Source organism: Kryptolebias marmoratus, linkage group LG18 (genome assembly GCF_001649575.2).
Source record: "Kryptolebias marmoratus isolate JLee-2015 linkage group LG18, ASM164957v2, whole genome shotgun sequence".
In the NCBI taxonomy this organism is placed as follows: domain Eukaryota; kingdom Metazoa; phylum Chordata; class Actinopteri; order Cyprinodontiformes; family Rivulidae; genus Kryptolebias; species Kryptolebias marmoratus.
In genome coordinates, this window is record NC_051447.1 from 12440244 (window position 1) to 12461192 (window position 20949).

The 20949-nt window shown below is 37.6% G+C and overlaps 1 protein-coding gene across 3 annotated transcripts in view; it reads right to left on the reverse strand.

Moving 5' to 3' along the window:
- cacna1c (calcium channel, voltage-dependent, L type, alpha 1C subunit) overlaps positions 1-18652 on the reverse strand; it is a 116220-nt gene extending 97568 nt beyond the window's left edge. For all 3 annotated transcript variants that reach the window (XM_037981126.1, XM_037981127.1, XM_037981128.1), the window contains exons 1-2: positions 18328-18652; positions 12468-12573 (exon numbers count right to left, since the gene is read on the reverse strand). In XM_037981126.1, coding sequence (XP_037837054.1) covers positions 12468-12573; positions 18328-18545 — 324 coding nt within the window. In that variant the 5' untranslated portion in view covers positions 18546-18652. The remainder of the gene's footprint in view (positions 1-12467; positions 12574-18327) is intronic.
- Positions 18653-20949: the final 2297 nt, after the last annotated feature.

Below are 20949 nucleotides of genomic sequence, written 5' to 3' on the forward strand. Positions count from 1 at the left end.
GCGACATTTTTCAAAAACGCAAGCAAACATTAAACACCTGACCGAAGACAAAGAAGAGAGCGAAAGAAAACAAATCGTGTATTAGAAAGGAGAATGTGGAATAACAAAAAGTATAGAGCAAAAAAAACCATCTAAATATGGTCGCTGGTGTAGCTCAAGTTGCCTGGCAACCAAAAAGTTTGGCTCAAGTCTTCCTGTCAAGTTATTAGTGCTGTGAAACAAACCGTGTTCTTTTATAACAACCATGAAGTCAGAGGGAAGATCAAGATTTACAGCAACGCAACTTCACACTAACAATTAAACCGCATCAAACAAAAATGCACCAATTAGCCAAACACTGTTTAGTCCATCTCTTTGTCAATGAATCACATTTATTCTGACAGGCTACAGACTGCTTTTTGTCATGGGAGCAGTGAAACAGACTGTGACGTAACTGCCACAGAAACAGGCTCACATGTTGTCAGCTTGGATTCTGGTGCAAAATCTGGATACCAGTTTTTTTTTTTTTTTTTTTGGGGGGGTAATTCTTGCTCATGCGACGTTTGCACATACAAAGAAACAGCTTTCTGAATATTCATGCATTGTAACAAAGCTATTCTGCAACGCACAATCAGCTTGCACGCTGTATTAGTAGCCAGGATTTTTCGTCATAATCACATTTTTTGAAGAAATATTTGTCCAAGCTGAACCATAGTTCTCATGCAGGTTTAGCAGAATCAGAATTGACAGGTCAGATTAAATAAAAATGTCTTGAATCATCTAAGAAAATAACAATCAGACCATATTCAATCTGATCACAAAATCCAAAACAGATTGGTACTTTCTCTTGATGCTCATTGCTCATTTTCATAAAAGAAGTTACTTAAACGTGTAAATGTAGCAATTTTTATTCACTTTTAGTCACTTCTATGTCTTTCTTAAATACTCCAGCTGCTAATAATTCACCTGCATTGTTGTTTACCTTCCCCATGGGAGTCAAACTCCACATTCTTCAAGCAGAATAAGACATTAAAACCTAATAATGAACATGTGGAGCCTTATGCTGTTTAACCGTGAATTCAGAGAGGCTGATTAGAAAAAAAAAAGATTTTGTATTTTGTATTAAACAACATTACCATTTCAAGGATCTCCCTTATAGTTCTTGGAAAATACAACTGGGAATAAATCTCTGCTGGTGACCTTTTATATGTTAAAATACTTATCAGTGGGGGGAAAAAAATGAACACAGTGAACGATTTAAAGGGTCCACAAGTTACAGCCATAAATCTACAGTGTGTTGGCCAGCAGGTTTTGTAATGACAGATATTTGGCACGTTTGAACATGAAGTGAAAATTAGAAAGATAAGTATTAGTGGGCATGACACTGAATCCTTTAAGTTAATAAATAAGAGTGTGAAGGAACAGTCCAAACAAAATGTGAACCTTAAAGACATTTCATAGTGTTTAACTTTTGTGTAAAGACTGTAAGCAACTCTGGTTTCTCTGTGATCTCAGGCTAAAAAAGAAGGTTATTACAGACTAACAGAGTTGCTTCCTCATGCAGTTAACTTCATAAAACATTTACTGTAAGGAAACTAGGAGACGAGGCATATTTTCAGGCCCCCCAACATCTGCTCAGTAAACATAGCTGGTTGCTTGCATATGGTTGTTTTTTTCTTCAGTTTTTTTTTTTTTGCGCAAATGTGTAAATTGCAGTGCTTTGTTTAGTTTTAAAGTAAAACTACAACTCTTTTAAATATAATTCAGCTGTTTGTATGAAAAAAGCCATTGTGGTGTGTGTGCGTGTGTATCTTGGTCTGTGTTTGTGGAAACTCAGAGCGAGCACTAAAGGACTGACAGCCCTGGCAGAAAGGTAATAGGTGGCCACCTCTACATGCCCCTGTTTGTTATGTGTCTACTCAAGGGAAAGTGTGTGTTAGCGTATGTGTGTGTGTGCTGAAAGTGCTGTTCAACAGGTGTGCACTTTAGTCAGCAGTACCGAAGTGGTCACAAAAGCAAACGCACACACATTTGACTCGCTTCTTGACTTTTTTTTTTCAGCACACTTAAACAAAACACAAGACATAAAACTTTACATATATGCATCTACCTGAACCTGGTATGTCAACCTGACTGCTTCACTTTTTATAGATTTGTATACCTAGTTCTAAAGTACGTGCAGAGACAAAAAAACTCAAGGTCAAAATCTTTTCGTGCATAATGAAGCATAAGTTTCAACATCAACATAGATTTTTGTTCATCAGACAATAAAATCAAATGTCTTTAAGCAGTAAATTCAGTTTTAGGTCTGTTTTGATGTGAGTATATTTCCTGTAAAAGTCATAATAATGTCATTATCCATAAAGGGTAAATTTATCATAGATAAACACTATTAAAATATCAATGTTAGTAGAAATGTAAGACAGAGTATGATTGGTGTAATTCAGACAGCGTTTGAGTTTCTTTTTCTACAAAATATACCATCAATTCTTTAAAAATAAACAAATATTGAACTGAACCAGCATCTAGTTTAGCTGCCAAATTAAATTTTTTAATATCTATAACCCACAAAGATATATATTCTCAATAGTGTTTAATAAAAGGTTTGATGACTTACTCAACTTCTGAGTATGTAGGTTTCCAAATAAGTTGCATATTAACACAAACTATTATCTTCTTTTTAAATCAAACTCAGTCATTTATGTGCCTACACTTATTTAAAAAATTAGCAAAAACATGCCATATGTTAACAGCAAAAGACCCAAACAATTAGTTCAGACTTGAACATTGCTCTCCAGGGTGATGTTGTTTGATAAACCTCAAGTTTTTGGTTTATACTAGGACATTTTCTGCCGGTGTCAAAAATTGGCAGGGCTGAATCTTTCCAGCAACAGGTTTTATTCTCAAACATAAGAAGACCTGTTGGATGATGATAAGCCTCTTAAAAAGTCTTCAAATCAACATTTTTAAACTAGCTATGAACATCACAGTGGTGCAGAATTTTCTTTGTCTTTTGGTTTGTCCTAACTGTCCACTTCACTGACATTTATTCTTCTTTCCCATCCCTCACTCGATCCCCCACCTCCCCCTCCAGTTTTGATATTTCTTCTCTTTACTTTTCACATTTTCTCCCCGTTCTTCTGCTTCGCTCCTCTTGCTTCGACTTTTAAACGATCTTTCCGTACTTCCCCTCCTCTAATACCAGCTCTCTTCGACTCTTCCTTATTATCACTTCTCATTCTCTCCACTCATCCTTTTTCTCTCCCTTACACACCCTAATACGCTGTCACTCTCTCTATCCATTATTCATGGCACAGTCACAGTCGGCATTAAAGGACCTTGCAATATCGCTACGGCAACAACGCAGCAGAAGCAGCCGCAGTGGATCATGGGAAACTGGGTCACCTCCCAGGAGCGGGAGGGTGCAGGGGGTGCAGCACAGGGAGGTCGCTGTCACACACACATGTACCTACACACACACACACCTGACAGTTGTCCTACAAAGTTCGACTTTTGGAAGGAAAAAAGTGATGAGTGATAAAGGAGAGAGAAATGATAGATAGGTCAATCATTCAGACAATGATTCAGACAAACCGGCTCAAACAGTGTGTGTATGAGCTTCATGGCTGACTAGGGTAAACACATGCAAACACACACACTTTTCCTCTGAAACTTACTGTCTTACTCAGACTGTTAACCGAACGTTAAACTTCAGTGAACAAGACAAGAATAACATTTTCTAGTGGTAGTGAAGCATTTTTCATTATTCACTAGTAATTTAAAATTCAGATTTTCTTTAGGGTTAAATCCTAAAAAATCCAATCTACTTTTACTTAAACTTTAAATGCTCCATGAAGCCTCCAAATGAGTGTCAATTGGATTTTGCATTTGGCCAGATTTATTCAAGTCTTCACTGCTTAAATGGACCTTATCCATTGCAGAAACTTGTAAGATGTGGGAAAAATGTAGAACAGTATTCTTCGGGGCTGTTTTACAAACAAAAACTTTTAACATTAACTTTTGATTCTGAGTCGCCTTGGAACAAAAGGCTCGAAAAGACCACAATAACAAGAGGCAAACTAGTCAAAACAGTTTAAAAAAATGTGGAATGATGATCTTGTACATCAACTGGATTTTATATTGTTATGGATACATAATGTGCTTTGCAAGCAGTTCTTGTTGTGATTTAAAGTATTTAAATTGTACTTTAAAGTCAGTTTTATGTAATGTACTTAGATTCAAATGTTACTACAAGATGCTAAGAACTGAAGCATCGTCTTCCAGTAAACAATAAGCCAACATATTGATCATGACCAATCTGTTTCTCACCAGCTTTTACAGAATAAATGATAAAGACCCAAAGGCAAAACCTAAAATCTTTTGATTTTGCACTATGAAGTTAAACGTAAACAATTTTCAGACAAAAAACACTGGAAATTCAGAATACAACCTGAAGGATCGCATTATAAAGCAAAAAACAGAATGCATTTCTGTCTGATACTGAGTTTCTGTTGTTCAGTAACCACCAAAATAATCATAAAGCCTTTGATGCGTTTGACTTAATGTACATCTGTTTGTAGTTGCTATAAACTGAAAACAGGTGATCAATGAAGGATAATCTACATGGACTCACTTCAGTACTGTTTAAAATGTGGCTCTGCTCCTAAACTTCCTGTGCAAATCACGTGTTTGCAAAAACTGAAAAAGTCAAGTCACGTGTTGCCACCAAGGAGTAAAAAGGAAACAGCTGTTTCTATGGGAACCCAGCTCTTTGATGATGCATGGCCTAACCACACAAGCAAACTGTCGATGTTGTGCTTCATACTCATACACCATCAACAGCTTCAGCCCAGGTGTATAAAACTGTGTAAAGCAATGCCCCTTCGGGTCGGTGTGTCTTTAAGAGCAAAGAGACACCGGGAAGAGGAGTGTACGCTGGCAGATCCCAGACCAGATGGCTAAATGTCAGTGAATGCAACACCAACATGACTGCTAGTTCTCCCTACAAGAAGCTGCAACACTACATCACCTAATAATTCAGTGAGCAAGTCAGCCGAGACATCTGCACCGAACTGTGTTTCAGACATCAAGCTTGCTGTGTTTGAACTCAGGGCTCGAAAAAGGCACGCACAATCAGGAGCATCGCTATTAGTCAAAGCGGGAATCAGATTATGACTGTGCAGCAGTTAAGTCGGGGAAGAATCCTAAGATCTGGTGATTTTGTTGCCAACAGGTCAACTTCATTCAGTTTATAAGTGTTGGTGTTTAAGTAGTTTCTTTCGTCAAATACAAATCTGGAATGAAAAACACACATACACCACACATTACACCTGTTTGCTAAATTAAATAGCCCAGATATTTGCTCTGCGCTGTCATTACGCTCGTTTCCATGGCTTAGATGTTTGCTTTACCTGTAATGTGTGTGAGCGTGTGTGAGAGAAATCGCATGATCCTACAAATGAAGCCCTGATTTTCCGGAATAACGGTATTAGGCGAAGCACTAACCACATTGTGACCAAGGGAACATGAAAGGAAAGGAAGGTAATGATCATATCATGCTGAAATTACAGTCAGCATTGGTTATGGAGAGGTAGGCAATTTAGGGCTGGAACTGTGCATCTAAAACTCCTGAGGATGAGCGATGCTAAGTGGAGTGCAGTCTACATAATGGTGTTACATGGCAGATAATAGACTTGTAATGACTGAATGGAGAGCTAACAAAAACGGAGCAGATGTGACGACAATAGAAAACGATGGGAAACAAGAAGGGTGCTATAAAATGGGATCATTTCTGCTTTGAGGTTTTAAACTAAGAGAATGCAGGAAATTCATAATGTTAAAGATTTTGCTTCAGTTATACTCAACAAAAAACATGTTTTTTGGAATTATTTCACACAAACCCATGTTGTTTTTTTCTATCCTGCATCACTTGTTGATTGTCATATGCGTGTAAACAATTTCTTGCTACTGCAATGTAACATCTAAGCTTGGATTTCTAAAATTAAAGTCAATCCAGGTGTCGGTCTTAGCAGCACTATTACTCATGATGTTGTCATTCAAGATAAGACCATTTTTTGGACTCAAAGCAATGTTCCCTGTGAAAGTTACTAAAAACTTGCTCACTAAAAATGTCACGAGTTCATTGCTTCACCTTGTTCTTTAATATATATATTTTTTTAGTAAATGTAAAACATGAAGCCTTGACTGACTTTATTCACTTTATTTTTTCTGTGATGTTACTTTGTTTCACTTTTTGCTGGTATTTTCCCCAAATATACAGAAGAATTGTCTTGAAATAAGACACTAAGCTAAAGTTCACCTTGTTTGTGATAAAACAAACAAAGAAAAGATTGTCCCTGATTGAAACGGGGACACTCAGACTGCCATTGCTTCCTTTGGTGAGAACTTATACGAGTTACGGTGACAAACGGAGAAATTTCTCTCCCATCTCCCTGAGCTGGCTGTTCTCTATGAGCTGTAATGTGGGTCGATGTGAGGCAGAGGTGGACACTTTTAGCTCAGTAAAAATATCCTGCTCTTTCTCTTCCCCTTCCTTCTCCTTCTCACTGATTGAACATCTTTTACACTTTACCTCGAGGACATCTGGAGCTTCACACAAACAATCAAAAAGGCACCTCCTCAACATTCGCCTTCGGTAGACAGTTATGTAATGGAGACACTGCCTTCACAAAAACCCCCAAAAATGTTGATCCTGCTTTTATTTGGATGTTTTGATTTGGATTTGAAAACACACAAAGGTCTGCTCAGGATCATGTTCTCCATTTAAGCACAAGCAGCCCATCCAGGTATTAACAATACATGCTATTCTGCAAAGAGAGAAAACGCTGGAGTCCATCACAGTTTATGGGCACACCTGTATACTCAAATGTTCTTTGGACAGAGGCCAATGAAGTTCTTTAGGAATACAATTTATTCATACAATTTATACAGTTATACGGAAGTGAGGAAATGAGGCAGTCAGGAAAATATCACCCAGCAGGAAACCTGTAAAGTTTCTGACATTAGAAGAAGTCTTTTAGATGTAAACATGGTACTCTGTGGCTAAAGACAAAGCTTAGGGTAAAGGTCTGAGTCCTTTCAGCACAAAAAAAAGCTTAAAATGTAAAAAAAAAGTTATTTGTACTTGCAGTTCTACAATTCTGACATTTAGTTATTTTAACAAGGAAACTTTTTAAGTTAGAGTTAGTGGAAATTTGCTCCTAAATGGCCTCTTGTCTGAACAACTATGAGCTTCACTTCTTCATGAGAAGTTTTCACTCAATATTTAAACTATGATCTCTCTAAAAAGCCATGACCTCTCCACACAAAACCACAAAAAACAAAAAAGAACTACAGCATACCTTTAACTGCTGTGCCAAATCCATTCTTCAAATAAAAACCTATCTAGCTATAACAAAATCAATAGAACCTGTCTTAGTGTTTATTTTTTTAAAAGAATAACTGAAACTTAGCAAGTTCAGTGAGATATCCTGCAGCTGTACATTGTTTTATGAAATCATGTAGTAGAATGCAACCAATTGCATTTTTATTCGTTCTCACTTATAGATAAAAACACTAAAACTAATCAACTCTGCTGCGGTTGAGAGAAATGGTGATGATCATATCCAGACATGTCAAGTATTTAAAACCTTTTCATTTCTAATGTTCAGTGTTCATTTAAACCCCTGCAACAGCATGAAATAAAAATGACAAAATGGCTCCAGAGTGCAGGAGTGACGTTACAAAACAGAAGCTTGACGCAGTCACTTTGGAATTGGAAACTACTTAAGGCTATAATGCAAATGGCAACTGGGATAAATCTTCTTTCTCGTGGGAGGAAAATTACGGAAAAGCATTCATGATTTCCAGATAATGTCTCCCCAGGCTGCAGCACGACTTCAACGGGTCACACTTCTATAGATGGACCTGCTGATTGATGCGTGAAAGACCCGAACTGTCACACTAACTCTTCGGAGAGGGTAAAAACGCTTATAAATGAAATCAATTTAACTAAAGCTCAATAAAACGTCAACACACACAACCAGAAACCTTACTATTCACATACATGCACGTTTCTATGCAGATGAACGATGAGACGCTCCATTCCACTGAGATTATTTTAATGCCACCGCCAGCACAAGAAACCACAGACCACTTTTGTTTAGATAAGTGACTGCACACATCATACCTCTTCATCTATAAATAGACATTCCTAGCAACTAGCAGAGGAACACCCAAAGGAACAGCTTGTTAACTTGATGCTTTATAGCAGAATATAAGGGAGGAAGTGCAGAAGAATCTAAAACACACCAGACAATGTTAAAAATGAGCAAAGTCAAAAGCTCTTAGTTTAAATACAACAGAACACCAGAAATACAAATAAGCTGCTCTTGAAGGGGTAATTCATCTTGACAACCAAATGCACTGTCTGCACAAAGCACCTCAACCCATTAAAAGTAACAACTTATGGTTTTTTTCCCATTCGGACCCTAATAAAGATAAATTTTGAAGTGAAATCAAAACCCTAGAAAATGTAAAGTAATTCCAAACATGTAGTATTAACAGCAATTCACTTTTTATCACTTTTTATCTTAGACAGCACATAAAGCATTGTTACTAAAGTCAGTGAACATTAAAGTGACATTACCAGGGTTAGTATTCAACCTACTGCAGCTCATGAGCAGCACTAACTCCACAACAAATACATCTAAAGTTAAAAGAGAAAAGCTCATGTCTTTTCCTTTGGACCTCTTTGGATCTATTTATCACTTTGTTCAAGGTCTTCCCAATAAACGAATGGGGCACTTTCAGTAAAGGCAAACCATCAGTAAAGAGAAACCATTTGTAAAGACAAAACATCAAGATGAACCCACATCACAGCTGTCCGGGTTCTATGTCTTCAAATGGTAATACAAACTTCACAGAGAAAAACAAGCTGCATAATCCAAATTTTATAAGAATTCTACAAACATTTAAAGAAAGAAAAAAGACAAAATGTGATTAAAAAGCAAAGCAATGACACAGAAATTGTGAGTGACTAAGTATAGTAACATAACTTTTTAAAAAATAAAAATAAATCCATTAACAAAAAGCATCAAACCAGTTTTGTTGTAAATAGTTAAGTTCCAAGAAAATGTCTCTAACTGTGCACTTAGATTAAAGGCAAAGTGAAATGTTTCTATTTTGATTAGAGTTAGCTAGGAACAGTTGGAAAACTTTAGATACATACATTCAAAATATTTGTCCTCCATCATTGATAATTCCTCTTGCTAACATATAAGATAGTTGTGGGGCTGCATATTCACTAAAACACATCAATTTTAGTCTTTTTACTGGATTAATCTATAATAGCGCCACCCACGCAGGTCCATTTACTTTGGGTCCCAAACCACTAGAAAGATAACTCCACACACAGATCATTTGAAGCCTCTGAACTAATGACCAACGCTGTTGTGCCTAAATAAAGAGAAACCTAAAAATAAGACACAGAGTGAGTGGGAAGGTGAGTGTGTGTTTCTGTGGTGGGGTTCGTTTCACTCGAAGAGGTGATTCATTTATATAGAGATGCTCGTTTCACACACCTTCCGCAGAGGCAGCAGCTAATTCATCCATCACCGAACACTCTGTCACTTCCTCCTGGTGTGCACACACACACTCACACACATGCAAATGAAGCATCTTTAAATAGTGTGCAAGCATATAGTATAAAATAGCCACACAGCAATGTTAATTCAGACTTCTAACTCCGAGAAAAAAACATGATTGTGTGTAAATGTGTGCCTATGACTCATCCCTGCATCAGTCAATATCTAATCAGGTTTATTGATTGGTTAATTACTTGCTCATGGCATCATTGTTCTGTCAATTTGGACGTCAACATAGTGATTTTATAATGAAGGAGTGTTGACGAGAGAACAAATTAGAAAAAGCAAAGGAGGAGGGAAATAATTATTCACACTATGTTTAAAGGAAACTCTACATCCCAAACTTTGAAGCAAACCTGAGGTGCAGCTTATATTATTGTCCCGAAAGAGGAGGACTTTCTCACACTATGGTTCCTACCTGCCTCTCTCCTGTAACTAAGGACAGATGAGGAGCATCACTACGGTTACCATATCCATGACAACCTCCCTTGCTGCTATTATTGGGCATGTCGTCAAGGAGACAAAGCAGCGCATTATGGGATGCGGACCAAAATAGAAATCTCGAACAGGAAGCAATTGAACACATCCCTGGTATTACATAAGAAGGGCTTAAGTTAACGCTAACAAGGCCTGCCATATTTATTTAAGAACTCAATTAGAAACACTGCAGGCGAAATATAGGAAGCGTCTCTACAGATTACTGAACCACAGCAGTGATGCAAATGTTTTGATCTTGCAATTATTGAAAATAAAACTTCAAGTATGAGTGACACTCGTGCAAATTCTGAACCCAGGCCAAAGAAGAAATGATAAAACCATGCCAGCCTTCAGTGACACAAACCCCAACTCTAACCCAACCTGAAACCTCATTTGGTTCATGTTGACGTTTTTAATTAAAGGGCTACGTCTGGCTTTAGGATGCAAAACTAAAAATGTGGGAACTGAGCTGAATTTTGAAGATGTAACCCACTTAAGAGAAGCCCACATTTAACAACTACCAGCTCAGTCTGATTAATGTTTAACACCCAGACAGATGCACTGTATGGTTCAACCATATATTTTAGCCTCTGGTCCATCTGCACGCTGCTTCCTGTATGTGAGAAGGTCATAAAACTAATTGACCACAGCTGTGATGGCGGTGAGAAGCTCGTGTGTGGGACGTGTGCATGTGAGTTGTCTATCTGTTCATTAACTTGAGTGGTTGGAGGAGACATGCGGTATAAATAACAGGTTTGTCTTGGAGGATTTTACAAACTTGCTGGTCATTTTCCCAATTTTAAAGCCAATATAGGTGCAGTCTTTTCAAACATAATAATCTTTCCTTCACTGAATAAAAGATCATTTAAAGGATTGTTTTGCCAACAAATAAATTATGCTTCATACGGGACTCAGAGATGCAGAGAGAGAGGAAACAAACAGCTGTTCTCCCTCAGTTGTATTTACTCCTCTACTGACTCATGCACCTGACATCACTCTGTATCATTGTGTGACAAACCAGTGGTGTGCTTTAGATCCAGACAACTTTGTGAATGGATGATCTAAAATAAAACTCAAAGGTAAAGCCACTCAATCAGTAATACTGCACATGGGAGTATGCTAAAAAGTGAATGGATCTGCATGCTGAAGCTCGAGCTTTCAAGAATATGTAACTGAGGGAAAAATTAATCTTTGGAAAAAAGAAAAGAAAGAGAGTCAGAGACAGAGTAACAGATTCTGATTTGTGTCAGTTTTAAAGAGTTTACGCCAGTAGTTTTCCAGATATATTGACGTTTGCTTCTTAAGTAGCAATGCACTAGTAGATATCATGTCATCTGAACTTAAACGCTGAAATAAATGTACTGCTAAACAAATTTAAAAAACAGTGTATCCAATTTACCACTAAATCTGCAGGAAATCACGTTAAAAATGTGTCATCCACTGCTATTGCTATTATTTTATACATAAAAATACTTGTGTAACATTTTCTAAGAGAAATCAAATTCATACTCCCCTCTGAAAACATTCCAGCAGAACATTTCTATCATAAGGCTCAACTGTCGGAACACTGTCTGAAACATAACACAGCACATTTATCAAATTACTTACTCACTGACTCAGGAGTAGCTATTCAAAGGCATGATGGGAAATGAGCTGCATTGCTGCAACCCACATTTTGTTTAACGCTAAAAACGCTCAATCAAGCTGCAAAACCCATCGGGTTTGGAATGACAACTTATAGGGAGCAACTGGTTGTGGGCAACTACTGTCACCACATGAGCAAACTCGTTTTCTTTATTAACGTGGATGTCAAAAAAAAAGGTGATGTAGGAATTATAGTCTGTCACAGGTAAACGGGCTGTACTTTAAAGCCAGTGATTTCCGTGAACAGCTCTACGGTTTAAGGCAGAGATGAGAAGGAAAATCTGGTTATCAACACTGTTGGACCACCTGAGATACAGTATATATGTTTTCTGCCTTTTTTTCCTATGCAATCGTCAATCTGAATCTGAAACTGAAATGTCAAAGTGAAACTAAACCTTGTCTATAAAGCTCAGTTCAGCCTTTTAGACAAACGCTACTTTCTTTGAAACACAAATCACCCAATACAGCAGGGTGAAATCTGTCCACCGCATAAACACACAGTTCTTTTGTTCAGAAAATAAAACCTCCTCATTCAGAAACGGTGAAAATCACGTGCAACACACGCCAGGACAAACAGGTAACTAGTCCAATGTACACCTCTAAAGTAAACCCAGCTGTCAGAATATTAAAAAATGGATCAAGCTGCATTAAATACCTGCAATAAATACATCAAAGATTAATTGATTCCGCTGTAAACCTCAGGAAATAATGTGCACTACTCACCAGGTTGGAGTTTGTGGCATTCGAATCATCCTCAGGGAAAGGGATGTACACAGCTAAGGCCACACAGTTAGCGAAGATGGTCATCAGGATGATAATTTCAAATGGTCTGAGATCTGAGTTAAGGAACATAAACTGTGAAAAAAAGACAGTTACAGCACATATAAACCACAGATTTTATATCTGGTCCCTTTTCCGGACTTCTGTTGCCACAAGTTTGACTTTTTAAATGCATGTCTCCATACAACTCAGGTTTTAAAAGCAGATTAAAAATAATGAAGTTTGGAAAAATAGTTCAAGTCTTGCCATTTACTTCAGCAAAGAGTTATTTTTAAACCAGAAAGCATCCTTACATAAGTAAGAGAGGCATGAATACACACAGCAAAGTGCACAAGCAGCATACACAAGGAGAGAGATCAAAGCACCTGAATTTTGGTTGACAATAAAACACTTTGAGTGAGTTAGGAACCTCTTTGTGTGGGCAGGGGGAGGTTTCGAGACACAGTGCATGTCCTAATATGGGCGCGTCGAAGGAGCAGGCCGCTCGCGTGGAAGACGGGACGCGGCCGGAGAAAGAGAGCTGGAATGAGAGGGGAGAGAGAGCGACGCAGAGGGTTTTTATTTGGAACGATCCTTGAGAGGGGACTGACCTCATTATTTCGGGCCTCTGAGAGAAAGAGAACGGAGAGTGAGGAGATAGAGGCAGAGGAAAGGAGAGAACGTGAAGGAGAGACGGAGGAGGTCTGGTTTTCATCAACACAATTACAAACCGCCACAGCTGTCACCTCCTTCCTCTTCTTTTTGTCCTCACTCTACTTTCTTCATCTATTCTTTCCTTCCTTTGATACTTTTTCCCCTGCAGAACTCCAGAGCTCAAAGTGTAATGTAAACAGCATCGGACGAATGAGCTCTAACATTAAATAATCAGAGACAGAGAAATTAAACCGTCAGGATGCTAACTTCTCCAACACGTTGCATGCCCGAAATGCAGGTTTTTGCTTGCTTTTGTTGTCTCTGACTCGGATAAACTTGGAACAGGTGTTTTGTTTTGCTGTAACTGGTAACAGAATCAGGTATATTAAAGCCTGAAAAAAAATCAGTATTTGTCCTAAAGCTGTACAAACTCTGATAGACTGTCAAGGGCAACAAGAACCACTGGCAGATCCCAAAATATATAATTTAAAAAAATCAGTTTTCCTAAATGCAACAAAGGGCTAAAAGGAATGGTTTTGGAAAGTCATCTAGATACACTTACTTGGATTAATTATGGGGGGGACTACAATTAATTTGTTACTTACCCAGTTTATGTGCTTGTGAGTCATTTTAACTCAATATGGGATTAAATGTATAAGTATCAATACATAATATAGCCTGTTACATACAGTGTACATAACAATACAGGTATCTGGCTTTATTATGAATTTAGTTACAGCATATGTACCTAATACACACCTGGTACGTACTGTATTAGATAACTACCCAACATGTACAAGCTAAACACATACCAGGCTAAATTACATATTGCTACCAATGTATTATATAAATGTTTTTTAAATGTTCAAAACCCAGAATACTTGATTTACAAGCCTATATTTTAATTTTACTTTTTTATATAAATTTAGACTTTCCCATACACATTTTTCAAAAAATAAAAAGCCCAGTAAAGAATTTAGTTTAACTACAAAAGAAGTGAGCCCAACTACTTCCAACAATGGCTTCAGGTCAGTTGGTACTGCCACTAAAATATGCCTTAGCAGCTTTGGTCACTTCATACCCATACTATTTTTTTTACACTAAAACCCTGTCTGCTGCATCCTCTTCAACCCCACACTGGCCAGCTTTGTGCCCATTGCTTTGCACCCTATTGATGCAAAACTTCAGCCACTTTGAACAAAAGGGTACTGGGCACAAAGCTGGGGTACAGTTTGGCAGAGATACAATTTGACCAGCAACACAATACTGTACTCCGTGCTTTAAATTGGAAATTCAAGCTTACTCTGAGCGTCTTTCTGTCATGTTTGAAGAACTCTACTGCTTTAGAAGTAGTTCTGCAGAGTAAGGCATAGAAAAAAAAACTTCAACATGTTGTTTGTTTGAATTAAGAACTGACCCTTGACCAGTGTTGACCACAAGATCATTCAGCTCATTCAGCTTGGGACCAAACGCAACAGAATGAATCACTCACCCTTGTACCAAGGGCTCATTAAACTCACTTCAGACATGTAGGGGATCCACTAAAACACAGGCCTGTGGCTCATTCTGGGTTCTTGACCCATAATTTAAAAAAAAACAAACCCTTGAGGTCTGCTTCCATCAACATGATAATAAATCTCCTGTCTGCCGAGAGCAAAAACATCACATGGAGCTCTGAGCAAGGAATCAAATCAAGTAGCAACTCGATTAATAATTTAAAGTTACTGCCATAACAACAACAGCAATATCCATCTTTAACAGCATGAGTAAAATAAATATCATGCTGAATTAGTTAAGGCTTTACTTTGAGTTAACTGACTGCATTAACTGTGGCAGTTGTAAACAAACAACAATCAATAAAGTTAAAAACAGTTAAAACAGAAATCCATCCTCAAGTGGCTCCGAAGGATTTACAGCCATTTAATTTCAGTGTTTACTATCTGATACCGTTCCAAATTCATCATAATCAGTTTTTAAAGTATTTTAAGCAGCCGACTGTATAAACTTAGGACATACTGTCACACTGGGACTACATCCACACACACACACCAGGAAGCTGTTTCTGCACGTAAACACCACATGCTGCTCACAATAACACAGATAATCTCTTATCTTGACACAGCCCAATAAGGAATATAGTGATACTATCTGGGAGAGCTCAGGACTCTGTTGTGATATATTGCAAATATTTATTAGTTTCCTAATTTAGTTGAAAATGCACAAAAATAGTGCAATCGCTCAGCCTCAAACGTAAGAAGCAGAAGTAGTTTTTTTCACCTAGCACCTTAACTAAACTACCATTTTCTGTGATTTCATTTTAGATAACACGGTCGGTGGGCATAAACGCTCCCCTGATCTTTGTGCTTCTCACACTGACCTTGCAGCCTTCACGTAATGCTTAAATGCTATAATTACACAGCAGAAGGAGCGCTGCGGCGCTCGGTGATTTATCACGGGCACCAGTGTGTGTGTATTCTTCAAAAGTGTCAATGTGTCATCTATAATCTGAAAGTGTGTTTGTTACGGAGCTCAGACAGGCCTCATCGACCTGTTGAGAGCGGTAGCTGTTGTCATGGCAACAGAGGAAGATTTTGGATCTGCTATCCCTTGATAAAAAAGGCACTTACCAAACAGAGGAATTACACACATACTTATACACACCTACATAAGTAAATGAAGTACATTCTACTATGAGGAGTGTTAATTTCAGAGTGGTCTTGATTTCTTTCCCATCTTTTTGGTAGCTTAATCTTTTTTTCTTTAGTGTTTTTTCCATATTAGAGAACAATTGTTTCATTTTTGTTTTCTTTCATTTATCTAATTTAAATTTTCATCACTTCTCCTGTCCCTTTCTTTCTTCTCAGCCTTTGGATCTGTTTGAATAAATGGTTTTAGGAATTGTGGGTAATGAGCTGAACACTCATCAGTCACTGGGTGAAATCCTGAGGGTTTATTCCTTCATCTTTATTTATTCTAGAGCTTCAGACACAGACAATTTGATTATCAGTACTGGATACGCAAAGTGACCAGCATAAACGTGATTCGTATTCAGCATTTTGCAGTGCTAATAGAGATTAGCATATCTAAAAATACAGCACTGATCCCATGGGCAGACAGTGTCTGTTTTGGAGAAATGTTTTTCTTGCGGTTTGACATGCATCAGATCAACTCAAAGCTGCAAAACAACACTAAATTGGGCCCAACAATAGTTTTGCAACACTTTGATGAATATTCTGATTTGTGAGAATGTCACAAATAATTAGAGCATCGTTTACAAAAGAAATTTTAATAACAAAATTTACTCTAACAGATAATTTCACTCCTGCTGTTTTGAACTCATCTTTCTCCCTACTAGTTCAGTCTGCTTTCCCCTTCACAATCCCTTTATCCCCCCCACTCCCTCATTATTTGCCCTCCACCTGCTGTGTAATTTTTCTTGTTTACTCTTCCCATCCTCCTCTCAATCCCTCACTTCCTCCCTCCTCAGCTTCTCCGCTCCATTATCTCCCTTGTCGACGTCCATGCCCTGCCCACCTCCCAGCCCTCCTCATTACCCCGATGCCCCCTCTTCCTCTCCTGCTGCTCCTCTGAGGACGATGTGCAACTCTGCTCCTCACAGAGGCGACGCTGATGGTGACTTGCGCCTCATATTGATTACTTTGATTGTGACACTGATCATCTCTGCCTCTCTTTGCTTCTCCCACTGTTTGTCGTCCCGACGCAGAACCAAATCATTGTGATTTAGGGTTTAAAAATAAATCACAAAGTTGAAATAGTGAAGAAAAAAAGAAATAGAAAAAAAAACTGTGTGAACATATGGAGAGATGATTATAAATGTGTGAAATGACCAAAAGAAACAAAGGGATTGATGGCCTCATAAGGAAGATATTTGTGATCAGGAAGTGTTGGGGTGGAAAAAAATACTAGTAAAATGTGTGAAGGAGTAATTAAAATGACACAAATGTTTTATTCTCCTGTGAAAAAAACTGAAAAAGGCAGAGAAAGGAACAAAACAGCACCTATTAAAAGGTAAAGGACTGACAAGTCCAGGATGGATGTGATTGATATTATCAGGAAAAGTGATGTTTTTTTTTTAAATACTAGCATATCTTTAACAAACATCTATAAATCTACTTCAAAATCATACTTTTTGAATTGTCTTTTTTTTTCAGTGGCTAATTCTGTAAATCTGTGATAACTGGAACTTTTAACTACACAAAATTTTTTAAATGAACTAAAATTCAAGCTAAAACAAGTCAAAGTCTGTTTTTAACTTTAGGTGCTTTTACTCAGCTGTCCATTCTTAATGTTTTGGTTCCCAAATATACATTTTCTTGCATCAACTGATAATTCTTAAAAAGCAACGAGAGAAACAATAGAGCATCATCTGATTCCATCTCTATATCCATTTTATTTACTCGCTTTTTCATGCAGAGTCGCAGGAAGCTGATGCCTATTTATTAACTATAAGCATGAACTGTTGGTAAGGAAACCAAACTGAAGATCTTTGAAAAAAGGACTGGTTGATACAATAGAAAGATTATTGTTGGGAATAATTTTGGTCCAGCTCTACAAAATAAATGAAAACAAATATCTAAATAATAAACTGGATTTCACACTGCCTATTTTTCATTTTTGGGTATGCTTGAGAGAAATCTAAAAAAAAAACTTTTTTTTTTCATTAGTTTAGATCTCTTTATTATATAAAATCAATCATCAGTCAGTAAGACATAAAGGATCCTCTTTACAGTTACACCCCTGTGACCATTAAGACTTAATGGATAATAAAATAGTAAAATAGTGTCATGGCTTGAGAATCATTGCTTTAAATTTTGAGTTTTAATTGATTTAGTTGTAGGTTTTATTCAGCTTAGAGAAGTTTTTGTAGTATCTTACCCTACAGATGTCATCAGCTGTCCTTGTTTTCAGCTCCACACTCACCTGACTTTCCTATGTAATCAGCACACCTGCTTTCACTTAGTAATCACCTCTTCCAAGGTCCACACCTCCTGGTTTTACTCAGTTCTTCTTATCACCTATTAGTTTGATTAAGTTTTTCTTCTGAACTGAACGTGCCTCCTGTCTGCCTAAATGTGGGTCCATTCATCCAGTTTCACATGGCAAAGAGCACAGAATAAAATAATGAAATCCACGGTCGGTTAAAGGATACTTCCACTCTACGATGCTGATGCAGGCCCTTCGGATGGGGTTCTTGAGTGTGAGACAGAGTAGAGCCCGTGGCGGCCTCGTGGCTGTCGTTGTGGTTTGTTTCTTGGGTTTGGTAGTGTAGTGCTGTCTCTTCCTTTGCGTGGAGCTGGCTGTAGAAATGGGCCCGCCCCCTCCCGACCCAAGTCCCGCCCCTCCACCTGCAGAGGCGTTGCCCATCATCTTCGCTTGCCTCGCCGCATCGATGGCCGCCTGCCAGCTCAGGGCGGCCCCCGGCGTGGGAATGTGCTCCGGGGCGAGGCCAACCACACCCACGCCATGGTTGACCCCTCCCCCTCCTCCACTGTGGTCACCATGGCTACCGCCGCCCCTGTGCTCATTCGCCAGGCCGGCGGGTGGGGGGCGAGGAAGAGGGGGAGGAGGAGAGTAGTCGGAGCCTGGGGTGGAGAGAAAAGACAAGGCAGAAAACAAAAAGTTAGCAATTTACTGATTTAATATCAGTAAATCGATAAATCACTTCTTTCAGTTGATACATTGATTAAGTAACATTATATACATCATACATGGTTCCTTAAATTTGACTTAGTGTTTTAATTTTCTTGTTTAGTAGTTTAATTTAGGCACAAGTGTTTCAGCTGTTGGCATATAAGTTAATGAGCCCTCCATTTTTTTTGCTCTCGAATAGAGCACCTATCCTCTCATGAGCACACCAAGAAGAAGGTGTAAGGTCTGAGAAGACATTACAAGAATGCAGACAATACTAGAAAATAAAAATGAACAATGAACAGCTGAATTATAGTAATCTCTGACAGATTACATAGTTTCACCCATACAAACAGAGCGAGTAAAAGTAGTCAAGAGCGGATTATCCATGCAGCGTGCTTAGCTAGATTAAAGACAGTTATATTATCCTCTCAGCCCCATTTCTCTCTGACATCTGAGCCTGGATTCTACAAGTGCTCACACCCTGCAACAGATTATGCACTAAAAATGCCATTTTCATGGTTACCGCTTTACATATTTGTGTTGCAAATACTATTAACACAAAACCCAATATGCAGGAGCTCAAAAACTTGTTCTGATGTTTAAGCAACATTATTGTGTGTATCTGTTTACTAAATGTTCTCATAAAGCTGCTGATAAACAATCGATTAGATGTACAACTCAATAAAAGAACCTCAATGGAAATTAAAAGCATAATCTTGGCAGTAGCACTCGTAAAGCAGCAAGTTCAAATTCCTCTTAATCATACCTACTGTTACTATTCTGTGTTTGATTTCAGTTCAACTTACAAATTTTACTTCTAAAATGTAAAAGAAAAATACAAATCACAAATTCTGGCCAACAATTTAAAATCTGTTGCCAGGCTGAGGACAAGTCAAATTACAATGAATAAAAATAGATTTTTTTTTTCACTTCTCACCGACAGACTCTAATAAAAACTATGAAAGAGTAGGTTTTAAAATGTGACAATTAATATAATTATCTTGTCCCCTGTCTTTGAATGTTAATAAAACAAATGTGATTTTTTTGGTGACAAGCAAACTCTTTGTTTTCATCAGCAGACTTTGACAGAGTAATGAGAAGCTATTATCTTTTTTACTTTTCATTTTTTAATTTCTTTGTCTCCGTCAATGGTAAAAGTTTCGATAGTGAACTAACCGTATAAACACAGTTATAGAAGACATTAAATTATGACATATACACTACATAAATGCCAATAATTTGACCCAGGTAGTTTAAATAACTCACATGTAACTGGTTTGATAGTCTATGTCTATATGAATATACTTTTAAACCAATTTCTTCTGCATTTATATAAAAAAAAATCAAACTACAGGATTTTAACAAAAGCAGTGAAATACTCATACACTGCCAATAAAGACCCAATACAAAGAAAGAACATTCTTCGCCGACTAAAGATTCTCCGAAAATAATAGCAGCTCTTTTGTTGATAGTTTCCTCTCTGTTATTAAAGTTTCCAGCATTCAATTAAAGTTTAATGGCAACAGGATCAGGACAAAGGTAAACAGAAGTTGAAAAACTGTACAGATGTATGTATGGATGAGAGGGGAGATAAGATGCAAGCAGGAGAAACTTTAAGTAGAAAAACATTCATGAAAGTAAAACTGATGCATATTCTTAAATATGTACCTTTCTGTAAGTCTGACACTTTAATAAAGCCCAATGGCCTGCTCACTACAGCAGTGTGATAAAATGTAAGTGTAAAAAAAATGATTCAACACACCTCCTTGTTAACTTCCTGTGGCGGTTTTAGGGGGTGTGACTCAGTTGCCACCCTACTTGTAGGCAAGGCAATGTATTTTTTTGAATTTTGCACAGTGTTGAAAGTCAAGGACATCTCCACAGAACTTTAACTCGCTGATTTAGAATTTGCACACATCCCTTTTGAACTTGTTACCCCCCAACAAACCTAGATTTTTTTTACCAGGAGCAACTGGAGACCTCCCAACCATATACAGGTGCTGGTCATAAAATTAGAATATCATGAAAAAGTAGATTGATTTCAGTAATTCCATTTAAAAAGTGAAACTTGTATATTATATTCATACATTACATACAAACTCATATATTTCAAATGTTTATTTCGTTTAATTTTGATGAT